General features: G+C 40.4%; 1 protein-coding gene across 7 annotated transcripts in view; it reads left to right on the top strand.

The window, feature by feature from the left end:
- Positions 1–1,105: 1,105 nt before the first annotated feature.
- Positions 1,106–26,362, top strand: part of slmapa (sarcolemma associated protein a) — a 60,778-nt gene continuing 35,521 nt past the window's right edge. For all 7 annotated transcript variants that reach the window (XM_053652403.1, XM_053652402.1, XM_053652405.1 and 4 more), the window contains exons 1-3: positions 1,106–2,517; positions 22,291–22,438; positions 23,341–23,413. In XM_053652403.1, the coding sequence (XP_053508378.1) occupies positions 2,320–2,517; positions 22,291–22,438; positions 23,341–23,413 (419 nt within the window). In that variant the 5' untranslated portion in view covers positions 1,106–2,319. The remainder of the gene's footprint in view (positions 2,518–22,290; positions 22,439–23,340; positions 23,414–26,362) is intronic.

Here is a 26,362-nt window from a genome sequence, read left to right on the forward strand (position 1 = left end):
TCCTTCTGTGATTGGTTATTCTTTAGTGCGTCACTGGAAGGTCCCGCCCACTCATTACCTCTTGGCAGAGACTCGTGCGTGAGAGGTTGTGGATTTTCGTTCCAATATGGCGGCTTAAATTAAGTAAATAAATCAATAAATCACACAATTTAACAGATTAATAAACTATTGAAGGGATATGACAGCTTGTAATCGTTTTAGTTTGAGTTTTTTTTGTGTTGTTTTCATCAGGTGGAATTATACAAATCCACAAAATGTTTTTATTATAATAGTTATAAGCCGAACTGAGTCCTCATCTGAGGAATTTTAAGGAGTTCCCTTAAAAATTCGATAAGTAGAAAACGACTATAAATAATGTTTATTTTAATCTGAATGTGAATATGATGCTAGTATGTTACAGTGTTTAATCTGCTTGTTAATATATTTGTCCTGCTCTAAAAAAATTTTGTTTTAAAAATATATATAAAAAAAATGTATGTGATGTTAAAACAGCTCTTAAAAAGAGCTTTCTGTTTCTTTAAGAGCTTTCTCTTTATAGGGCACACTTGTGGTGTAAATATAGTAAAGTTAAAATGAAAAAGCCTAGGGTGGCATTTAATGATGTGTTAAGAATTTTCCCATGGTGGACAAGTGCAAGCCAAATGTTTGCATCTAATAATATACACGCTTTATATGCTGTCTTAAGGAATTATATGTTTCATTTCATGTGTCGATTAAGTGATTTAAAAAATAGTATCATAATGGTCTTAAATAATATTACATTAATGGTATTTTTCCTGCTTTTGGAAACATTGGAATGAAAGTTTGTATGTTTTTAAATAATGTTTGTTGTTCGTAAATATATGATTGTATGTTTTCTTTTTACTTTTTGATGTGGACCTATGGGTCTGTAATAAAGAACTGAATTGAGTTGAATGTTCAAATGTATCACAAGTCTTGTTGTGTACTTTGATAAGAAGGTAGTCAACGGTTACACATGGACGTCCTTCCCATTGGTTAACTTCGCGGTCCGATTCCTTCCATGATTGGCTGTCACTAACACGTCCCGCCCCTCGGAAGACTCCTGCGCGAGCGCAGCGCTTGGCCGGTTTGTGTGTATTTTCATTCCAGTATGGCGGCGCTTGTTGCGGAGGAGGGCAACTTACTATAAATTGCCCGTCATTTAACACAGATAGTTTGGAGTGCTTTATTTACTTCGTTGGGGTCTTCATTTGGACCGGCGGGGACGGACTTCGGTGAAAACCCGTAAACTAGCCCGAGTTTTGTGGGGGGGAAAGAGGAGATTTAAGAACAGAAACGCTGCTGTTGCGACGGAGAGTCGATTCCGAGTCTATTAGCACAGGCTGCTTGCTAAGCTAGCGCTAAAGCTAGAACGCGGCTAGCTAACGGGATAGCCGCGCGGATTTGAGTGAGTATCTCAAGGATTAAGTAGTTCACGACTTGTAGTGTGACGGCTGGGACAACACACTAAGTACGTTATTTAGGAACGTAGGATTGTTAACGCTGAACTTTACTACCTCACAGGCTCAGCTCTGTTTAATCGAGTTAACTACTTTCCAAACGCTAGCGCTCTCGTGCGCTTAGCTTAGCTAACATGCCTACCAAACACTTCATTCTGTATGCGTGGCCTGGTTGAGCATTTAAATCTGTCCCTGGTAGTCGTGAATCTGTTTAGAGGCTGGTTTGTGTGTGTGTTTATATCAGAGCAGAGATAGTAACCTCATCGCTTGGCCTTCAAATCGTGCTTATGAATCATTTTTAGTGAAAACGAACCGACTCGCGAACCGAGCCAACAGGTTTACCAGGCGCGAGACGCCTCACGTTTATTTAACAGGCTTATCAGGTTGTTTTTAGGGGGTTCATGTTGAGATTTCCGAAGAAGCTGGGATCGTGTACGGATCGTGAGTGTTGCTGTGATGTTTGTAAGTTGGTTAGATTAACGTTTTCATGCTTAAAGGCGATGCAAAGTTTGGATTTCGTTTGACATCATGGTGGATTTGGAAATCGGGATTGCAAGAAGAAGGAGGCTCGTAGAGGACATTATGTAGTCGGTTTATTTGGAAACGCCGCCAGTTTTTCTGCACCGCTTATTATTTTTATAGTTTGTATCTATATATATATATATATATTTATGTGTATATATGATGCACAATTATTTGGGATCCGCGAGCAAAACGCGACGTCGGCTCCTTTATTCTTAAATAATAATAATTAAAAAAAAAACCTAGACAGTAGTGTCAGATCAGAAGGTGTGTCACTCTGGATCAAGAAGCCCTGCCTTTCTCCTCTGGTTGGAGTAATACACTGAAGTCGTCATCAATGCCTTCGGCGCTGGCTGTGTTCACCTGCCGCCCGAACTCGCACCCGTTTCAGGAGCGTCACGTCTACCTGGACGAGCCGGTGAAGATCGGGCGCTCGGTCGCGCGCTGCCGCCCGGCCCAGAACAACGCCACCTTCGACTGCAAGGTGCTCTCCAGGAACCATGCCCTCGTCTGGTTCGACCACAAGACAGGCAAGGTGAGTCATTCATTAGGCTTTAGTTTTTTTTTTAGGTTTACATGCCAAGCAGGCCTGAGCGGGTTCTCCTGCACGTGCAGGTCATATGCAAATCACAAAACCTCCACCTTTTGCAGGTTGCTGCTTTTCCTTTCTGATTAACATTGGACTTGATGTCAAATTTGTGAAGTTTTCCCCTAAGCTGTACGGATGTGTTTACACAACAGGTTTTGATGATGCCCAGTTCCGATTGTCCAGTTCTAACTAGATCTGACTGATTGATAGATTTTTTTTGACAATCAGCTTACATCTTCTTTTAAAAGTGACCCATATCTGATATCTGCGTTTACCTTAGACACTTAGTGAAACTACCTGAGGTAGACGTGACCGGAAGCTTGGGCCGAAAAGGAGGTAAAAACAGACGAAAAGATAATGGACGCTTTTTGCTTTAACGGTAAGCAGAACATCGGCTTGTTGAGAGTTGTGTTTTTCGAGGTTGGTGTCCACCTGAGTCGACGTCAATGGCCACTGGCACTTTTTCAATGACGTACCACTCACGTTGACGGGGGAACATCCGATCTGTTCGCCTACACGGCAGACGCACGTGCATGTATCAATACGATTCATATCAGTTTTATTTCCACGTATGAATGAGGCCTGAAACAGATCTGAGGAGAATATCAGGATCCATGTGCTATTTATTTATTTATTTATTTATTTATTTATTTATTTAATATCCGATCTGTACGAAATCGTAATCGGGGTCACTTGAACCATATAGTGTAAATGCAGTCTTTGATGACGCTATTCTCGAAAGTATGTGGACATGAGTGTCTCAACCACATGGTTCTAGATTTATTTCTTCCCTCCTTTATAGTTGTAATAACCTCCACTTTTCTGGGAAGGCTTTCCACTGGATTTTAGGATTGTGTGCTCTTTCACTGCAGTCTTGGGCGATGGGTGCGGTCAGGGGTCAGAGCAGGACACTCCAGTTCTTCCACTCCAACCTTACCTCAGTAGACCATGTCTTCATGGAGCTCGTTTTGTGGACAGGAACTCTCAATGTTCTAAAAGTACTGAGGAGATCCACACTCTGCTGTGGATCTCCTCAGTACTTTTAGAACATTGAGAGTCTCCATTGTAGCTCACACAGTAGATGTTTGGATGTTGACAAATCTGCATTAGGGATGCACCGATAGGGAAATTTTGGCAGATAAATCTAAACCTTGGTTATTTTATCTTATTATGTGTGAGTCCGTTTACAAAAAGCAAACAAACAGTGGACACCAGCTTTTATTTTAAAACCTTAACTGTTAGGGAAACTAAGAAGAAATCACGTCTGTGTGAACTTATTTCTCTCATCAGTTCTTCGAAAGGCACAAGGAGTGTTCTTGCATTTTCAACAAGGCCCCACTGACATGTGCCGAATGATGCGGGAAGCTCATATTCTGCCGCATATGCACCAAATGCCCGCTTCTACGCTAACAAACTCGTATAATAATATGGACCGTTCCATCATGTCTAGTTGGAGCATGTATTTTTGACAATCCTAGCTCTCTGTATCTCTCAGAGTCGGGAAATGAAGAGCCGAGAAGGTTTAGTGTCCGACTGTCTTTCTTCTTATTGCCAGTCGGAGATGCTGCGCTGGCTCAGACCTCCTCCGTTTATGATATACAGTCGTGTGAAGAAATAAGTACATGCCATGGAAACTTTTGTTTTTTTATATATATATATATTTTGAGAAGCAAACATTTTGATCCTCTTTGAACTAGTGCCTATTAATGAAGTTGATCTACTTGAAGAAAAGCACATGGAAAATGAGCTTTTTCAATCATTTATTCAGCAGAAATGTCTTGCAGTGTAATTTATTAAGCTTATAATATTTTGCCTATTGTATCCATACACAGATATTTGTGTTGAAAATGGATTAAGTGGGCTCAATAATAGGAGGTCTGTAGTCCTATAGTGACACGATTAAATTCACATGGGGTTCTGGGGTAATTGTGTATTTTACAGGTGACGTTATTTCCATCACAAGCTGCCGTGTCGGTGTTTTCCTCTGTTACAAGATAAAAAGCATTCTGTAATTTTCTACATGTAGATATCACCTCATGTCGGGTGTGTGTGTGTGGGGGGGGGTGTTTGACTGCTGCGGTTTGCTGTATTTAGTCTCGTAGCTCCTCCTGATATTAAATGCTTGCCAAGATGAAGAAACGAGAAATGGATGCTTCTTGTATACTTTCATTATTTTCATATTATTGCTGCAACCTTTGACTCGCCCCAGACTGAAATAAGAGCCAGTGCCTCTCTGACTGCTTGTTGTGAATGGAGCGTGATCGCATAACCACATGATGCAAACATCCGTATTTGGAGAAAGTACAGCTCGCTAGAAGGTCATTCCTCCTGTGGTAAATTTGTTGCTATCTGGATTTATTGCTTTTATTTTATGGATAATGGATTTATTTAATAGTTTTATTACTGAGGGAATGTGTGGGGGTGAAAAATAAATGTATTGTGAATGTTCCCTGATGAACAAATCCAATCCAAATAGGGTTTACGACACTGACTACGTTTACATGGACAGCATTGATCTAATTATGGACCTTATTCCGAATAAGACAATATTGTGAGACGATATTGTGATTTAAGGTGTATACATGAGTTGCTTTTAGAATATTCCTTTCATGTTCCCGTTTTGCATGTTCTAGAACATAGATTGATTAACAGCACACGTCATTACGTCACCGCACCACGCCGTCCCACATTCCCTCCAGAATTTCACGCATCAACATACAGCTCATCTTCGTTCTGGTACCATATACAGTTGTGGGTGTTTCGTTTTTAATTTTACGAACACTTCAAGAGCAGTTAATTATTTGTCATGCTATACGTGCACATAGACGACTGCTTGAAGCCGTGGGCTGCGTCCCAAACCGCGTACTTACCTACTATATAGTAGCCGAGATGCATGTATTTCAGCTACTATATAGCAGATAAGTACGCGGTTTGGGACACAGCCATGCTCTCTTGTTTGCCGTCAAATGGTTGAGCACTGCCGTGTGTGATCGTGTCCTGTCGCACAATGCAGTGAAAACTCCCACACAACGTTAATAATGTGATTAAGGTGTGTACATGTCTGTAATACACGTCGATAATGAGACTAAAACGGGAATACTCCACATGTCTTAATTCGATTTGTGTTTACTTCGAGTATGACCTTAGTCAGATTAAGGTAATCAATAATCACCGTTTACATGCTAGTTTCTTAATCAGAGTATCGTCTTAATTGGGTTAATATCGGATTATCGTTGTCCATGTAAACGTACTGAGTGATTGACTTAGGATGTTAGGGTTTTATGTCTACTCTAGTTTACAGAGTATTAGCAAAAGATGAGGTATATAATAAAATGCTTTAAAGTAACGCCTTACGGTGCATTTCATTCATATTCTTCTTTTTATTACGAGAAAAGCAGGTGCATGTTTCAGCAAGTTGAACAATGAACCCGTTCTCCATCCTGTAATCCTCTTTGCTGATGTTATCAGACAAAGCTGAGGAAAGGACTTGTTTTGGCTGGTGTGTGTGTGTGTGTGTGTGTCTGTGGCACAGCTGGCAGTCTTGGGATTCGACAGGTTCGTCTATAGGATGTTACCCAGGTATACAAATAGGCAACTGTATATGAAAAATCGTTAAAAGGTCTGACACAGAGGAGTTGCTGCTTGTGGTGTCTTGATGCATAACCTCCGACTGTATTCCTGGGTTTTGGGTAAGGAATAACACACAGACGTCATGGTTTGTTTTTTTTTTTTTTTTTTTTTTTTTTTTTACGGTTTCTAGTTAGACTTAATGCTCTGGATCAACCGAGGGACAAGTTGGTTCCTGTTCTCAGTTGCGTTATAACTCTCTGATAATCTGGTTATTTCCTCACCAGTCGAACCAGTTTCACCAGTTAATGTGAAGGTAGTTACCGTAAACCTCTGTATACATGTGCACTCCAGTGTCCATCATGGCTGCGCTCGATGTAAAGCACACTCGCGTTGCGTGTTGCGCCGGCGGTGGCGTAACCATAAATTTATTTAGGACGACGGGAATAAATACAAAATAAAATCGTGATTGTTTTCCCGATCTGTACGATTAAATTGGTTAGTGTGATGTGCTCATGCATTAAAGATGGATGTCCGACAGCAGCAAGTCATTTCAAATAATACAACAATATTGAAGTAAAAAACGAGGTACTCTGTTGTTTCCATGTGTTTAAAAGCAAAATAAAAGCCTTCCTCTTTTGATTGATGTCAATCCTCGTCACCCTACACACTCCTTTGCATAAAGTTGCAAATGGACACTCTGTTAAAGCAGTTATTCGGAAGTATAGTCCTGTAGTGTCCTTATTCTGCTGCACTGCTGTTTATTTCTCTAGTTAATGAAATAAATAACATTCATTTAATGATTTAAATAGAAATGCTCAGTGTGTTGGTGAAGTAGCGCGTCTAAACGAACGAATTGGAGATGAAACGTCGTTGCTTCATAAAGTTTACAAATATCAGTCACACGCCGTGGATGTGAATCAGCGTAGAATCATTTCTCAGGTGTTGGGAAGGGTAAGTGCGGTGTGGCGTTGGAATTAAGGGTGAACATCCCTGTGTGAGAGCTCCGTGAGGCGGTTCCTGTCTGAAACCTTCACACATTTCTGCTTTGACAGTGAGAGATGTGGGTTTTGTCCCCCCCCCCTTCAGGTAGGTTTCCCAACAACGCAACAAGCAAAACTGACAGCGTTGTGTGTTCTTCGTCTTTTGGCTTCAAACCTCACACTGAATAGGATTAGACAGTTTTTCTGTTCAAATGTTTGTTGTCACAGCAGGTTCATGTGATCTGTGTAGGTTTGGGTGGTTTTTTTGTGTATTTGTGTATCCATTGGCTTTCATCTGGATGAAGAATGGGATATCTAATGTGCTTAAAACATTTTTGACTGGAAGCACGGTTGGTTTGATCTTTTAGGCCCTGCCCACAAAACAAATTGAAAATGGTAGAAAAAGCATGCCAGCCCAGTGAAAGTATATCATAGCGTGTCAAATGCCTACGGATTAACGAAATAAACCAACTGTGGGCCGATGATGTTTAAGTCTGCTGCTTAACGTTACACTCCAATGCAAAGTTCAAACTATTAGCATAATCCCGCCCAAAGGCGGATGTGACAAAAGAAGGCAAGGCTTCTGGGCAAGTACAAGGCAGGCTATACACGAAGGCTAGTTCTGAAAAGTGAGGTGATTCCCAGATTACTCGGACAATCATGTGCTTCTGAATCAGAACCTGTAAGTATGGAGTATCTGCTATTGACCGTTCTAACACGGAGTTATGTTGTGACCCAGGGCTCGGTTGTAGACCTCTGCTAACGTGCTAGCTAAAGTTTGCTAGGTTACCTTAGTTTTTTAAGTGTTAGTTTGTATGTTGGTGGTGTTACCGAGATGGTGATTGTAGCTGCTGTTGTGATTGTACCTCGAAACGGTTTATATCAATCGAATCGCAAGAATCTTGGCTTTCCAAAGATATATCGCATGAGTACTTTGTATGTAGCATAGTTTTGTGGACCGCCAGCGGGTGTCGGATCATCCGCATTTTCTGAATCGGGCTCAAATGGATACAGTAAAACAGTAGGAGCTTGGAATTGCTTTAGAAGCCTTGCAGGCTGACCCAAGGGGCGTTACATTTCAGACACGTGCTTGAGTTTTTTGGCCAAACGCAACGGGTCTGCTGGCCAATCAGAGCACTCTGGGCTTTTTGGAAGGAAGGGCTTTGGAGAAATCTGAGTGTTTCAGGAAGCCTGGGACTAGAGGCACTGCCATAATGTACAGTATGTGACTGACAATGTTTTTTTTAATTTATTTTTTTAAAAAACATTACAACATGGTAACCTAGTCCATTACATCCAATAAACAAAATAATGAAACTCTTATGACTCTTTTAATAAGTTTGGCAGCAGCGTTGTGTGTGATGTGCTCACCATGTTTCCCGTTAAAGTCCATCACAACCTTGTGACAGCTTCCTGATCCAGCCATGAGACTGATTTCAATACGTTCTTCTTTTGTCAAAGGTATTCTGAAAGGCTATCTGGAAAAAAGTGTGTTGTTTGTTTGTTTATTTATTTATTTATTTATTTATGTAAATATAAACTAAGTATGAAAAATGTTGTATATTTCATTTTATTCGTAGTACGGGTGTATTGATGCACACCAGTCATGACTTCTGGCTTAAAGATTTGGTTCTCAGAACATTTTGAACAAAATTTTAATGAAGGAAAATTATGTCCGAAAAACATAACACGTGCACATCGTCACGGTTTTGTCATATCTTTTACGTCCTTAATCAGGAGAGGAAAAGAAGCATTATTTATTATAATGTATAATAATAATAATAATAATAATAGTGTATCATAATAGTCTGCTGTTATAAGCGGTCCACCTGAAGCAGTGTTTGAAAACGACGTCGTTCTCCATTTTGTGGTTTAACGACCGGACTTTGTCAGTGCTCGAGAAGAGAACCGGAGACTGGAAACGACGACGTGGCGCTCGCTGGCCCGCTCTCAGGATAGAGTTTCAGATCGTTTAACACAACACCAACGAAGCATCACCAGTCAATCGTGCGCCGTTGAACTGTCTTGTCTGTGTGTGTCCTGGGAATCCAGGAGACCTTTCTCGCTACACGTTCGCTTGTGTTTCATCTTTTTCATTTTGTCGGTTTTAGCAGAGCGTCTGTTAGTCCCAGTCGATCAGGGCCGGTCGTTTAAGGGAAACCAAGTTCCCAGGAGGGCCGTGGTGTCATCACGGGCGTCCTGGTGTAATCGGTATTTCCGGGCAGTGTATCAGTGATGTATTATTCACAACACATCTGTGAGCACGCTGGCTTTTTGGAAATGCTTTTGAGGTTAGTGGAACATTTCAGATTTGGGTGGATGGATGGATAGCTGCACAAAATCTGTGACGTGAAGTAATGGTTCATCCCATTTCTACCTCTACATCTTGCAGCGTACTGTACCTGGGCCTCCTCTGGCAGCCAGGAGATATTTACACACAGTTTAATGATGCTTTTATATTGCAGCGTGGTTAGCATGGCTCCTGTGTAAGGATGACGTGCAAACTCGTGAAGCATGCTGCTCTTCCTCTGCTCTGATATGAACGGGAGAACTTTTTTTTCCCTCCAGGTCTAATCCAGTCCAGTTCCTCAATCAAAACTGCTCAGTTCTTTGTCAGTAAGCACTGAGTGGTTCTAAGGTTCATTGTAAAGAATGACCCTTGCTTTAAATCACAGATACGTCCAGGATTTTATCACTTCTGGGCTGATTTTAAATACCCTCACTAAGCACTATACTAACGCATGAATGAGTAAGTGTACAGGCATTCCTAATAAAGTGTCCGGTGAGCGTATGTCTATATACGCTAATAGTTCAGATGTAAATCCGCTTTTAAAAGGCACTGCGACACAGACGGTTTATAAGAGAGCGATGTTCGTTTTAGTTTCACCAGCCAGTAACGCATAACAGATTGGAACCTTCACTGAAATACACTTAGTTAGTGATTAGTCTCCTGATTAGCATACGCTATAAATACTTTACACTCGTAAAGTATCATAAATCGATCGGAAATTCTTGCGTTTCAACTTGACCACTTAACTCCGGTTTTAATTTGAACCTTGATGACAAAACTATTGAATAGAAATATTTCTGCTCAGGTTTCTAAGCCAGGTTTACAGCAAAGAATCCGATTAGCCGTGTTTTATATTCATCTTCTGAACGAGAGGTGGATGAGGGAGAAAGCGAGGCAGGGAGAGAGAAATAGGAACCCAGTGAAATTGAAAGAGAAACAGGTTACCGTGACAACGCTGCTGTAAACAGTCTTGCACATTGTGGCATAGGGCTGGGGAGTGATGTAATGGGTTTTAAAAGGATATCATTATTATTGTTTCTCCATATCGGCAGCTCTAGATGGAATTGGACGAAGTCTCCATAACTATAACCGTGCTAACGAGATTAATAATAGGATCATGTTATTGATCTGTTTCGTTTGACGTGACGCCTTATTTCCGACTTTTGACATGTGAGATGTCTTAAAAAATATAGATATTCGGTTTTACTCCGTTACAAAAGAGCCTGATTGCTGAAGAAAAATTGATTACAGCTGAACACTCTGTGTAACAAGTACTTTGGTTTGTCGGCTGTTTACGTTGGCTGTAAACTGATGAGCCAAAATATTATCACCACCTGCCTGTATGCTGTTGGGACTAACCTTGGCGTGCCGTCGAGACATGGGCTCCACAAGACCTCAGAAGGTGTTCTATGGTATCTGGCACCAAGACATTAGCAGGAGCTCCTTTAAGTCTTGTAAATTGCGAGGTGGGGCTTCCACGGATGGGACTCGCTCGTCCAGGATATCCCACAGATTCTCGATTGGGTTGACAAGTGGGGAATTTGGAGACCAGGGCAACACCTTTATAGTATTCGTCACGCTCCTCAAACCGTTCCTGAACAACATGTGCAGTGTGACAGGGCGCATTATTATCCTGATGAAAGAGGCCACTGCCATCGGGGAATACCGTAGCCATGGCTAGGTGTACCTGGTCAGGAACTATGTTTAAGTACGTGCCAAATTGGCGTCCACGTGAATTTCCCAGTTGAACATCCATCCACCAGCTTGTTTCTTCGCATATTTTTCCTGCATCCAACACGTCAGCTACAAAAGCCGACCGTTCCTTATCGTCTAATATATGATATATATAATATGACCGACCTTGACGTGCACTATAACGTGATTACTGTGCCTGTGGAGAAGTTTTAACTTGGATGTCTGAATAATACTCATCATTTTGTACATATCTGTTGGCCATATCTACAGATGTCTAGCATCTATAGATATCTACAGATCTCTGTTGGCTAGTTTTAGCTGGCAGGCAACGTCACCACAAACTTTTGTTTCTATTTATAAAGCTCGGTAAAACACTACGGCTGTTTACTCACCAGACCAGAGACGATGTATGACGTAACATTTTTATCTTTTATGTGCCACAGCTTTCTGTTTAGCCAGAACCAATGCAGCGAAGTACTGGTTCTGTACTCTTTGAAGCGCTCAGACACTCGTACAGAGAACGATTGTGTGTTTAAATGTACATAAATGTCGAAAACTGGCGTGTTTTCTCGGTTCAGTTAGGTTTGTCTGTGCTCACTTTAGATCTTTACATGTTTTATTTCCTTAGGATTTGGTACAGCTCAAAAGCAATGATTCAAGGAAACACCTCAGATATTTTTGAGCCATGATTATAATTTCATGCAGCTTTTCTTAGAAATATCACAACACCAGAAAACACATTTGTACTTGGAGACCTTATGTGTCACTTTAAAGTGATCAAATTATGCTGCAAATTGGCTCGATGAGAAACATGGTGCTGTGGACGGATGGGTGTGTGCGATTCGGGGAACTAGAACTTGGGTTTTGTGACTGGTGACATCACTCAGCACCACGTGAATTTCTAACGGTCTTCGATTGAATGTGGTGTGACATCACCAGGTCATAAAACGCGAAACTTGGATTTTAACCCATCGGCGTTGCAGCTCGCTGTCGGTCCCGTATGGCCTCGTTAGCGCAGGATAAATTGTCCTGAATCTAGCGAGCTTTCGGTTTTTTCACCACATTTTAACCTCTCCTCTGTAGCAGCTATGTTCTGGTGCTAGTTTTAGTGCGAATGTAAATGTGATGTCAGTGCTGAAAATAGGATTTGGACTCGGAACGTGCTTCTCCTCTTCGGAGTCTGTTATTATCAGCAGCTCTGAGAAGTGACTGTTACTCAGCAGCTGACTGAATTCACCAGACTCTGCTGCCCGATGGGGAACACACACACCCTCACCCTTGAGTGCTCTATGAAAAGCAGCTGTGCACAAAGCTCATTTGACCCGGTGCTATTTACACTGAAATGAGTCGCACGTCTGGAAAAACTGACACGCTGGACTGTTGTGGCTTTTACTTATTTTTATTTTTAAAATTTTTTTTTGCCCTTTTGTAGGTATTATGACTCGAAGCATTTCTAACACCACCTACCTTTTATAGTAAAAATATTAATAAATACCAGTACATGCAGTAAAACAGTCATCCCCACATCTGAGCTCGGGTAAAGCAGAGATTTAAGGCGCGGCGTGCTTTGAATTCGTACGTCTTCAAACATCAGTTCCTACACGACCGCCTGACCTGACGGCGCGTGGAATGAGAGGTATGAGGTGTGAAATTCAGGGGTTTCGTCTAAAGGTTTAAGTGTCTTGGTGCCTTTTTTTTCCCTCTCAAATGTTTTCCTTGCCGAGATCTTAAGCATCATTTCCTTCATCATGGCCAAGTTGAATGTTTTGGATCCAGTCTGGGACGATAACTCACGTGGGAGCTGAAGCCCAGTTGGTGATAACAGCCTGGTAGACGTGGCAGGATTTTTCTTTAATCCCAATCCTGTAATCTTTCACCTGGCTAGTTTTCCACCAGTCCTTTATATGCTCCGATAATGAATCCAGAAAATGGAGCTTCAGGCAGATTTGTTCAGCGTTGGTTCCTGCCTGCAGATTTTGCCTTATAAAGTCCCTGTTTGTGCTTTTCAGCTGTTGCTAGGCACAGCGTCGTCCTTTCCTCAAAGCATCGTTCTTTTCAAGTTCACGTTAGGGTTTCTACGTTACTGTAAACACACTTGTCACTGCTTATTCTTGGCATTAGAGCCAGAATTCCCACTGCAGATTGTATTGTTTATGGAGCGTGCGTTTACTGACACTGAACCTTTTTGTTTTATTTGATTTTATTTGTGTCGGCTACTCTACGTCGTGACCATAACAGGCCGATTGTAACGATTTTACGAGGAAAAAGGACATGCCAGGAAAGGAATGCGTTCCTATAAAAAGCACAGAGTCTTGAGCTACTCTAGCGTGGAGCCGGTGGAAGGTTTCTACACTGCAAAACAAAAAAACCCAGTGTCTTATTGAGGGAGAAAATCGTCATCAAAGTAGGCAAATTAATCAAATATTTGTCATTATGAGTAATAAAATAATGACTCATATAAAATGATTAAGATTGTTAAGTCTATTTGTAGACTTGTTGTCCCTAATTTGCTGGGCATTAAGATGATGACATTGTCATTATGTCATTATACACATCAACAAGCAGTTGATGTGATGTGAATTTTGTACTTAATTACTTTTTTTTTTTAAATTAAATATATATATTTTTTAATGTTATTTTTAAGAGAAAAACATTTATTATAATTTTGTTTATTATGCGGAAATTTTTAATGCAAAACTACTGATTTGTCACACCGCCTCACCCCTAATTGGCAGATAAATTTGCTTATGTCTAAAAACAAAAATATTTAGCGTATTACCAGGGAAGCGCCGAAAATGAAATGTCCTCACCACTCTCCCAAGCAAAGAGCGATCATGTCAGCAGTGTAGAACTGTTTCTACGTTTCTGATGAGGACGTCAGAATTGCAATTTACCATCTTGACTCAGCCGAAGTTTCTAGATGGGGTTCATCACCGAAGCACACTACCTTTACACTTTGAGGTTTGGTTTAGTTCATTAATTGCATTACTGTTTTGCACATTGAATATTTCCAGTAAAATATTAGTATTTGATAATTGGTTCAAAATTGGATTCTAGATGTTACATGAACGTTACTAAATTAAATTTTTTAAAAATATTTTATAATATAAATTTTTTTGTTAAAAGTCAAAAATAACTAACAAAGTAAAAGTGCTGTTAATTTTGTTTCCTTGTATGTTCAATTGATATTCATTCAAACACCTGAAAGTGATTAAAAAGCATCATAATTATACAAAAAAGCATTTCTTTTTAAATAAATTTCGGCTAAAGATATTCATTTCGGTGCATCACTACATATTACTAGACAAAATCTGGTGTTGTACTATTTAGTATCTAATATTTCTCATTGAGAATGTGATGCAACAAATATGCAGTTATTAAACCTATTTCCAGACTTTTATTTTCTCAATTCAAAAGTCTGACGTATAATTTTATTTATTTATTTATTTTCTTCTAAAATGAAACGTTTTGTAATAAGCTAAATGATCTGCCAGCAGTGCAACATAATTAAATGGCTGAAATGTTTTGAAGTCGGCTTAATCTGATGTCTTGTAATAACCGCAAAATGAGAGATGATGAAGCATGAAATATGCTTGTATTTAAGATGCTTTGTCTTGGTTTTATTTATATATTTATATATATTTATATATATATATATAATTTTTTACATTGTGGAAACCATTTCATGCTCAGGATTTCATCACTGACCACATTTCTGTCTCTATTTAAGCCGTCGGCACATTTTCTGTCATTTTTGGTCTTAATCTTCACAAGTTCACGGGTCTGTGCGTTAAGTAACACCCCCGTAATGAATATTACCGTATTGGTGTGATAAAACGATTGTTCTGTAGTACGTCAGAATAAAGACTTCAGTGTTCAGAGCCTTCATAGAAAGGCAAGAAGGGGTTTCCTCACGTGAGAAGTATTCTGGAGGCGTTCTGATGGAAACACACAACACACACATAGAGGCTAGTGAGCTCTTGGATAAGATCCAGTGAATGAGTCAGAGTATGCCGTGTGGAGGGTCTCGGTTTCAGCTCTGACCCAGAGTTCACAGCTCACTGTGTTCAGTGTTTATGGCTGTGATCTATCCGCTCTAGCAGTTATAGCTAATTCTCTACACACGTCAACATTTTATGCTCTTGCATTGCTTGAAATTTCTTTTCACACCAAGAAATGCAAGTGAGAGGAGGTCAGATTGAAACTGGGGCAGAGTCTGGACTAGGTCATCTAATCCGGTGATTAGTAACCCAGCCTTTCAGCACCTTCCTGCACTCTTCCCTCTCCTCTCTCGGTCTCATAGTATGGCATTTTTGTCGACAGTGCATGATATACGCCTGCACTGAGGGGAGGTTTATGGGAACTGCTCCTGTATACAGAAAGGGGGGAAAAACTTGCTGCTGAAAATCCTAAGGTGGATTTCAGCCCGAACCTTTGTCAGGAAAGTTCCTGCTTGATGTTTGCCCCATGCTGCGAGGGTCATAAAAATTGTGCACACGACTGTGTGAATAATGCAAGCTGGCTATAATTAAAGCTTGCAGTTCCCTTGGGTCAGTCCTGTAAGTGTAGGAAGGTTGATTTGAATGAATGAACAGATTGAATTGAGATTAGACGTGTGGATCTGGACTGTGATCTGACTGGGTGAAACATAATGTTTGCACAAGCAGGAAGGTTTTATCGGTCATGCACTGACTAGGTTTAATATGAAGACGGTGTGTAGTAATTAATTCTTAATAGGTTGCCGTGGTTTATATTTGTGTAAAATGACATCACTCACTCTAGTGCCCCATAACCATCTCTGTTTGATGATAGTATCACCCGTGGCTTTGATGGGGAGAAGGAAGGAGGCGTGGCCAGATATACATAGTGCATGCTGTATAAACGTTACGTTAGTATAGCGGAAAAAACACCAGTGACTTCACAGGTCGGCCGTAGCTGCAGTCGCTAGCATTACCATTTACTCCTCCTTTTTTTTTTAGTGCTGTAAAAGCTGAAGTGTGGGAATGTAAATTAACTCATTTCATTCATGGCTTTATATGCTTGGCAGAGCGTACAGAAGATACATTAGAGACGAACGTTTAGTTGCTCTGCTCTGCAGGATGTTAATTTGTGTACGAAAGAAAACTGACCAAAAGGAAACTGCATTATGATCACACGTTTTTTTTTTTCTTCAGATTTTAAAGATGCAGACGTCACGTTTTCTTCCACAGATGTTTAAATCGACTTGATCTACATGAGAACAGTATATCATATTTATTATTATACGCTAAATTGCCCCGTGTGTGTCTGTATAAGGCAAGGTGAGTAAGGTTAGTGAAGAGTGAGTAGTTGTTAAGGTTCCATTGACCTGAACCTGTTTCTTTAACAGTTCTAGCTGAGACCTGAACATAAGGATGTGATTTCTGATAATACAGATTATCAATTGGAGTGATGTAGCTGAGGTTGAGGAACTTTCAGAGCTACGATTCACACACCATACTGACAATCATGGCATTTCTACATCTAGGATTTTCTCCACTGTTTCAGGAGTGAACTAATTTTCAGCAGCTCTGGAGAGCTTCCACTTGTTCTCATATCAACATGGCATGTGACATTTCTCTCTCTTTTTTTTTTTTTTTTTTTTTTTTTTTATATATAAATGATGTGGTGTTTTCAGGGCTGGTTTTATTTTCAGTTAAAATCACCCAGCCATGTAATTAAGCTTTTGTGATTTTTGGGACAAGAAGATTAAATATTCTACTGTTTTAAAAATGACACCCGTGTCTTTTAATAAGCACCGCTGTAAACACAGTTATCCGTCATGTTGTGGAGATTTAGCGTTCTGTCATGAGATCATGTGCAACATTAATTTTTTTCCTTTCCCCGCAGCATCTCAAATTCATCGCTGTGGAAAGTAAAGAAAAATATATATTTTTTGTTATTAATTTTTTATATACCTGCCACATCTGAAATTCTGCCTGATATATCTGCTATAGTTTCTAAACCTAGGAAGTGGATATGGTTTTGTTGATCACGATGACCGAAATTCAATGCCGGAAAGAGAGCAGTGTTGATGGTTGATGTTCCAGATATTCAAGTGGATTGATTATCATGCTGTAGTATGATCTCAAACCCTTGAATTTGAAGAAAAAAGTCGTATAATAATTATTAACGACTATTTTCATAATCGATTACTTGGCCGAATATTTTTTTTTTTTCGATTAAACCGGGGGTGTCTTTCAGTACTTTTTTTTCCCCCCGTTTATTTACAATAAAATCCACAGTCTGAGTGTTACAAATATAAACTTCAGACTAAAATGTTACACAACTGCTTGTCCAATTATATAAGGCTGAAAAGAACCCAATACACACAGAGACGCACCAGGAATATATATTATTCATTTAGACTATAGTTTAATTCCGTGCTTTTTGTGCATCCATAAAAAATAATGTATAAATACTTGTGAATATAATATATATTGCAGATAAGTCGACCGCCAAAATCTCCACATGTTGGTGTGACGACAGGCCTTTTCTGTTGGTGTACAGGTCTGAGAATTTGCTGGCGATGTGTGCACGCTCTCCATTTTGATACGAAAATAACTCTTCTCCCTGTAGTCTTCTCTCCTTTAATTATCACCTCATGAAGTGACAATTGCGCGATTCTCCTCAGTGTTCTTCTCTTACATGGACGGCTTTAGCGGTATGCGAGCTAACGTACGGTTTGCGTAAAGATATTTCTCTCTAGTCACTCGTGTCTGTATGGTTCAAGTTTATTCAGATTTATACACACAGACTGTCTTATTACGCTGGCGAGACACTGTAGGTTTTGTTGTAAGTAATTTTCAGTTGTTTTGCGTTTACTTTGTTTACCCTTTGCGTCTTTGTACCCGAAGATCACCGGCGTGTCCTTGTGAGACAGCGAGAGCAGGTGGTGTAGGAACTGTGAAGCAGGATGTGGAGGTGAAGCTGTCCTGCATGCGCTCTGCTATCGGGTGAATGTGCAGGACTTACCGCCCACCACCGTGTGTAATTTAGATTCAGAGTGAAATGTTCTGTCAGAGTTATGCTATTAGTACAGCTTGGACTGTCATGGGTGCTCCAGAGCTTCAGAAAATGCTGTTATCAACATCAGATCAATTGATTCTGCATGATTGATTAATCATATTTCAATCATATTTCAAAATGGTATTGGCGATCTTGAGTAAAGCTGCATGAAACAGGAGACTTGAGGAGATTTGGACATGCAGTCCAAAACAGGAAATGGTACCCTATGGCAGTATGCCTAAAATGGACGGCGTAGAAATTGTACATGCACATTTTTTGGCTCTATTGTGCTATATATGTTAGAACAGGTTTAAACCAGCACTAATGGAGGTAGCTACTGCAGAGTGCTGGTCCACGAGTGTCGATGGGAACATGATGAGTGTGGCAGCATCCGAGGCTACGTCCACGTTAATCCGGATAGATCAGAAAGCAGCATTTTTTTTTTTTTTTTGTTTTAAAACGTTCTCCGTCTACACTGCCGTCTTCAAACATTTTCCAGAAATTGCTTGTCTACACGAAACAGCTGAAAACGCTTGCATCCCTATACTGCGCATGTGTACAAGCGTAAGAAGCTTTGGCCTGCGCCGTTTCCGTCAGGCGTTTTATTTCAAAGTGAAACCGAAGGTTGTATGAAGTGATCTTAATCTTTAACAACACTGTCAAACTGGATAGCAGGCACGACAACCGCAGTACGACATCAAACCCTGTAAAAAAACAAACAAACAAATAAAAGTCATAGTTTTTCAATATCTCCCTTTTTTTTTGGGTCCCCACTACAGCGTGAAAATGCAGCTTGTGCCACGACGCTCGTGGACCAGTACTTGTAGAGAAAAAGACGCGTTTTTAAATTAATCAGGATTAATGTGGACGCAGGCTGAGGTGACGTAGAAAAATCGAAAAAAGTCGGCTAAAGTGTCCGCTTTCTTTCTTGGGGTCTGTAGATAGAGTAGCCTGGAGATGCCATGCTGGTCTCGTTTGAAAGCCACTGAAGAGCTCTTTTAAACGTTTAGAACATGGAGTGTGTGACTTGTTGCGATCTGGAGCTGTCAGGCTGTTGGACATTCCAGTTTTGGTAACGGTGCACACTCTCTGTGAAAGAACGTGAAATTCACCTGACCGGTTTCTCTTTTAAGTCTCTTAAATAATTTTTTTTTCTTATAGTAACAATTTACACAGTGAGATGTTTATTTCGAATTTCTGGAAGGAGTCTACAGTGTCAGTGCTTTGTAACAGAGGTAAAGCTGGAACTTTGGTTTTCCGATGAGGGCAAGCCTTCAGGACAGACGCTTTTGGTTGTTCAGTAACGTGACCAGTGAGCAATTCTTTTACTCGAGCCGAGGGAAAGAGTGTTTATACCCGCGATAATGCAAGTGATTTCAGGAACTGACTTTGTTTTTGCAGCTGTAAAACATTACAGCGTAACTATAAACAGATAAAACGTAAGACATGGTGTTAATAAATAAAAAAAAATGCTTGCTGTGGTGCAAGAGGAATTAAACACTTAGTGGTATACGATGGTGAAGAAAAATCACATCCTTTGTTTTAACCGTCTCAGTTTCGTACCATAGTGGTGTATATTTTTGTTAGTTTGTTTGTTTGTTTGTTTGTTTGTTTGTTTGTTTGTTTGTTTATTTATTTATTTATTTATTTATTTATGTGGTGTCTTGTTTGAACATTTTTGGGTTTGAAGTTTAAATACTGGTGAAGGAATGGAAGAATTGTGATAAATATACATGTGTGTAGTACACAGCCCCCCAGAAATATTGGAACAGCAAGGCCAATTCTGTTGTTTTTCGCTATACGTCTGCAGACAGTTGTGTTTGAGATCAAAATATGTTGATCTATAAATGTAAAGCTAATATATATTTACATCAAGACATGTTAAACAACGTAAAACATTGCACCTGGTGGCAGACTATACAATTTTTAGGTGAGCAGAAGTATACTTTCCGAAGGGGACTGTATATGATTACAGGAATAGCTACGTATGAACATGTTACACACACACGCACAGAGTCTGGTTTTATCTCCTCATGAACACTAGCCTTCATTTTTTTGGGGGGGGGTTTGTGCCGGCCTCGGATTTGCTCCGTAACCATGGGAACCAGGGAATGAGAAACCGCCTCACGTAAGATGTTCAAGCTGTGGTGGTGGTGTCAACTTTATAAAGCACTTTTTTTTTGATGCTGGCGTATATCTGAATCAGACGGGTGTTATTCGATTCCGCCTGCACGCTGACGCGTCGGGTGAAGGAAAGCCGAGCTGTTGTGGTCCTGAATCAGAGGTTGCTGTCATACCGGGAGAGAAGGAGGGGTTGTGGGGCAGCACATGACCACCACTGGGTTGTTCTAGTGTTATTAAATGAATTAAAAATTCTAAGATTAATACAATTATACAAATAACTATTTTAAAACAGGGTTTTAACACCCAAGTGCATCCTGAATTTTTGATTTCTTTCGGTGCATCAGTAAAAAAAATATAGCGTACAACCATTCTAGTAAAGCTTTCTGTCTGAAGTAGAGATTGCGATGGAGTACAGAGAATTGTAACATGAAAACATAATTTCTGAATAAATAATTAAATAAATGTCTGCAGCTGATGTTCTTATAGCAGAGAGAAGTGCATCACTGTAGTATTCCTGGAGCTCATGAGGCTTAGACATTTGATACTGCTGTGTGCCGGCTGTTTTTGTTGTTTAGATCAGACAGCTTTTTGTAAGAGAGTACAGGCCTCACTGCCACTTCAGTTTAGCCCCCCCCCTTTTTCTTTTCTTTTTTTTTTTTTTTTTTTGCTTGCCCGGTTTGTTGGATGCGCAGTGGATAGTGTTTCTGTCTCACAGCTCAAGGGTCCCCATTTTCTTCCTGAGTTCATGTTACTGTCTGTGTGAGTTCTCTGGTTTCCTCACACCTCAAAAACATACTGTTAGGATCCACTACTCTGAATTACCCCGTGTGTGTGTGGTGTGTGTGTGTAAGGCAAAGTGAGTAAGGTTACTGAAGTGAGAAGTTGTTAAGGTTCCACTGATTTGAACCTGTTTCTTTAACAGTTCTCGCTGAGACTTGAACATAAGAAGAAATCACATCCTTATTTTAAAAGCATGAACTCTCGCTTGTCTCTATCACGCATGTCTGCAGACGTAGGTGACAGCACCAGACTTGGACGTCCTGCTTTATAGCTCCAACTCTGAGAAAACTGAATAAATCCTTTTTAAGCAAGGTGTAACCTTTTCAAATCATAAATATCGGAACACACAGGTTTTTTTGGTATACAGTAAAAGTAGGCTTGATCCAGAAGTGCAATGTTGACCTTGTAGGATATTAAGCTTTTGCTTTCTTACTCTTTTCGAGAGAGGGAGAGAGAGAGCGCGTGATTGCAGTAATGAGACGGAAAATCCTGTGAACATGTCTCACAATTTATTCTTCGTGTTTTCTGCAGTGATTAAAAAAAACCCCAGTGAACAAGTAGGCCTATCAATACTTATTTAATTGTTCTGTTCTTATATTATCAGCATCAAATGGGGGGGAAACCTGTGATCTCTCTCTCTCTCTCTCTCTCTCTCTCTCTCTCTCTCTCTCTCTCTCTCTAATAACTGCGTATGAATAACTCAAGCCTCCATTACTAGCTCTAAAATGAAGTTATGGAATTAGCAGCGGTTCCTTAAGATGGGACGTGTAAGAAGTTATTTCCACACACGAGCGCTTTAAGGACAAAAACCTGAAGTGTGTCCTGAAGTAAAACATCTGAACGATGTCTTGAGGTGTGTTCACCGCGGTATAAGCAGAATAATTGACTCCGCTCCATTGTAAGCATCTCGGTGCGCGTTATTTTTCTAATAATTCACCGGCCCATCGTCAGTTTATTCCTCACTTAATGACCGCCTGAAATCTGGAACCCGTGAACATCACCGAGTGAGTTTCCTCCGCTGAGAGGTTTTCCCAGAGACGTACATTCTGTTTGTAAGCTCTGCCTTTCCGTGTTTTTAGGTTCTTAAAATTGCAAATAAAGGCATGATTTTTAATATCCACAAGCTCTGCGTCTGAAGTTTACAGGTTGCTCATTTTTTTTTATTTTAGCTGACTAGCTTTGTTTCTACAGATTCTCATTTTGTCTTCATATCTTTTTTTTTTTTTTTTTTTTGTCTTTTGCTTCTTCTTATAGTTTTATCTCCAGGACACCAAGAGCAGCAATGGGACCTTCATCAACAGCCAGCGGCTGAGCCGGGGCTCCGAGGAGAGTCCCCCGTGCGAGGTGCTCTCCGGCGACATCATCCAGTTTGGCGTGGATGTCACAGAGAACACACGCAAAGGTTTGCCTCGTGTTTATCGGCTATCTCTACTGACCATTATAGCTTTAAGAGCACGTCCTTAACGTACTGCCGGTGTTGCTTAATAACAGCACACACACACACACACACACACACACACACACACACACACACACACACACATATCCTGTTTTCTTTGTGCCTTATAATGATCACAGAGCAAACATGTCGAATAAGCAACATGCTTGAATATTTAGGATGCTCACACTGAGTGACCTTTTTTTTTTTTTTAATATAAATAAAACTATAGGGAGGTTTAAATTACTTGCATGGATGGTGAAAGATTTTGAAACAGATTTTTGGCTGCATTAGTGAGCTTGTCCTCTGGGTTTTGAAATCGAAGAGCACCTCACGATTACTGTTTGGAAGGTGTCGTAATGGCAGCAGACGAAATGGTGGCTTTCACAATCCGATAAGAATGCAAAGTAACTCGCGTGAAGAGAGCGTGTAGAGAGCAAAGACAATCCTCGAAAGGGAGACGAACATAAGAGGCTTTTTAGGTTATGGGCTAATCAGGACGTGGGTAAGGTATTAAAGAAATGCTAAGGGTTTTTTTTTGTGTGTGTTTATATATCGTTTAGCTTGTCTTGTCCATCGTATGCGAGTCGATGAAATTCTGGCGCGTAAAGCTGTCAGACTGGGACATGAGTCAGCGCTACAAGGGAGTGCCTCGAATTTTTGATTACACGCTCAAGCAGCAACAATTGAACTTTTCTTTAACTGAAACCGTGGCTTATTAGAAGTTTCCATGTATCGCTGAGGATTTTTACGCTGGTATAAGTCAGAAAGCAGATGTGAACTCGCCTCACTGTGCAGCGTTATCTTAGTACTGAGTGAAATTACTGACTATCTTCTTTCTCTCTTTCTTTTTTTTGTCTCGGTAGTCACGCATGGCTGCATAGTGTCGTCCATCAAACTCTTCCTTCCAGATGGCATGGAAGCACGACGGCGATCAGAGTAAGACTTGTTTACAGTTCATTGGGAAATACACACTGCACAGTAACTAATGTACACGCACACACGCATAGAGAGGGGGAGGTTTTTAGTGGAATTAAGCCTAGGGTGTTACTCCAGGTTGTTTTGGGGGGGGGGGAGATCATCTTAGTGCAGATGAATGTGGTGATAAACATGCAGCAAGACAACCACAGTACTGTGTAACACTGTCTCCTTGTTAGCTCACTCAACTTTACAGAAGTCATCACATCCATGAGCAAGGCTGTGTATCCTGGTTTAGTTTTGTGTAAGAGATACAAGCCAGTCAGTAACCAGTCAGCTAACAGCTTAAGACTGCGTGAACCGCGTGCTCGGATCAGTACATCCGTGACTCGAATCATCCTTGTGTGGCTTCTAACCAACTGTGGACAAGACTTGAGTAATTGTACTTCTTTACTGTACTTAAATATTATTGTTATATTTATGATTATATAAATTATTGTTAATTACATAAATAAAATGTTTTTTTAAGCCTTCAGAATGCTCACTACAAATCTTTTTGTAAGATTTTATCTTCTCTCAGTTGCTGCGTCCCAATTCATCTCCCCAGACTATGCGCTAAAAGTGTGCACTCCTTTTTGTGAAGGAAGAAATACGTACTTTTGAGTGTGTAGCAAAAGAGCTCGCGAATACTGGGACACGCCGACACGCCATGTAAAGGAAGAGGACGTTACGGACACGGGTGCCATAAACACGTTCCTCGATGCATTTCAGCCTTTTCATTCAGTATTCCTTATAGAGTTTATACTATATCATTTCATTTACCTTTTATTTGTTAATTTTATTTTCTCTGCTTTAATCTTGATAAACCCTTGTTTAACCTGCACGTTCGCTGTATCAGCCAATCAGAAGGCAGCTTGACCTGTGTCACAAAACTCCTCCTCCAACTTCAAGGGGTTGCGGGTAATAATAGCTGAAAAAGGGGCCACGGATCCACACTTGGAAGATCTGCCGGAAACAGTAGACCATCCAGGAACGTTCTGGATAGTCTTTTCAACGTACTTCGATTCGGGACGCACTAATTCTAATCTCGGATGCTATTCAGGACGGATAGTATTATAGCAAATTGGGACGCAGAAAATGGCTGTACAGTTTAGCATCAATGGTTGGATCACTAGATCCTTTTAAAAAAAGGATCAATATTCATGCCAGTGTGGTTCCTGAGTGGTACAAAGGAAAAGCGTTTGCCTGATCATGAGTTTGATTCCCTGCGATGCCACAGCCGTCCGTGACCAGGAGTCCAACAGAGCAAAATTGGTTGTGCGCTCAGGATGCTCAGGGCATGCTCTCTTTCCCCTATCGAGCACAGTGACTACGTATTACATGGTCAGCAATAATCGAATTATTGAGCTTATTCTGAATAAGACAATATTGTGATTAAGGTGTTAACATGAGTCGCTTTTAGAATACTCCTTTCATGCTCCCTCGTCAGGTTAACCACACGTCATTACATCCCCACGTCACGTCATCCCACGTTCCCTCCAGAATTTCACGTATCGACATACAGTTCGTCTTCGTTATGAAACTGTATACAGTTTTGGTTGTTGTTTTTTTTTTTGTTTTTTTTTACGAACACTTCAAGTGCAGTTAATTATTTGTCATGTTGTACGTGCAAATAGACGACTGCTTGAAGCCGTGGGCTGCAACCGAAACCTCATACTTACCGTCTATATTGTAGCTGAGATGCATGTATCTTGCCTACTATATAGTAGGTAAATACGCGGTTTGGGACACAGCCGTGCTCTCTTGTTTGCCGTCAAACGGTTGAGCACTGCCGTGTGTACGTGTCCTGTCGCACAATGCAGTGAAAACTCCCACACGATGTTAGTGTGATCAATGTGTTTACATGTCTGTAATGCACTTCGATAATGCGACTAAATCAGGAGTACACCATGCGTCTTGATTCCATTTGTGTTTATTTCGACTATGACTTCAATCGGATTAAGGTCCTCAATAATCGCTGTTTACATGATAGTTTCGTAATCAGTGTATTAATCGGGTTAATATCGGATTATTGTTGTCCGTGTAAACGTACTGAGCGACTCTAGCCAATCAGGAGCGTCTGAGAGTTCATGTGTGTGGAAGGGGGTGGATAGATCTTTCCTCTGGGTGTGTTGCGCTGCACCGTGACAAAGCATGAGCAGCAGTTCGAAAGGACGGGGGATGTATGCGCATGTTTTAGGCTTAACTCTCAAGATTAGTAGGTGTGGTACTATAGAGACTATTTCACTGAACAGGCCAAGACTAAATTAGATGAAACGGATTTGATCCAGTTCATCTTTTCTTGCTATACAATGTAGTTAGGGCTATAGCTATCTCTGTGTGTGTGTGTGTGTGTGTGTGTGTGTGTTTGAATAAGGACAGGCCACCAGACTGCAGTGTTGAACTGGAAGATGAGTGCCCTGGCCCTACCTCAGTAACATGCTTCAGCATGCTGGATTAAGCAAAGTCTCGTAAAACGAGGCTTTTACCTCCAGGGAAGACATGAATCTGAAAAAGCCATGTTCATGTTGTGGTATGTTTTTAGTCTGGTTTTTCTTTGCTAATGCTAGGTTAGATTAGCATCGATTCCAGAAGTTAAACTGGTTAGACAGATTCTAGATAATGGTAAATATACAGGTGCATCTCAAAATATTAGAATATCGTGGAAAAGTCGTGTCTCCCCCCATAGTTTAATTCAAAAAATGGAACTTTCATGTATTCTAGATTCATTACACACACAGTGAAATTTTTTAAGCTTTTTTTGTTTTAATCTTGATTAGTTTACAGCTCACGGAAATCAAAAATCCACTATCTCAAAATCTTCTAATAAAGAACTTATAATACAGAAATGTCGACCGGATAAAGTATGTTAATTTACGCACTTGATAGTCAGTCGGGGCTTTAAAACTTTTGAATGAATTACTGCATCAA

Source organism: Ictalurus furcatus, chromosome 21 (assembly GCF_023375685.1).
Source record: "Ictalurus furcatus strain D&B chromosome 21, Billie_1.0, whole genome shotgun sequence".
NCBI lineage: Eukaryota > Metazoa > Chordata > Actinopteri > Siluriformes > Ictaluridae > Ictalurus > Ictalurus furcatus.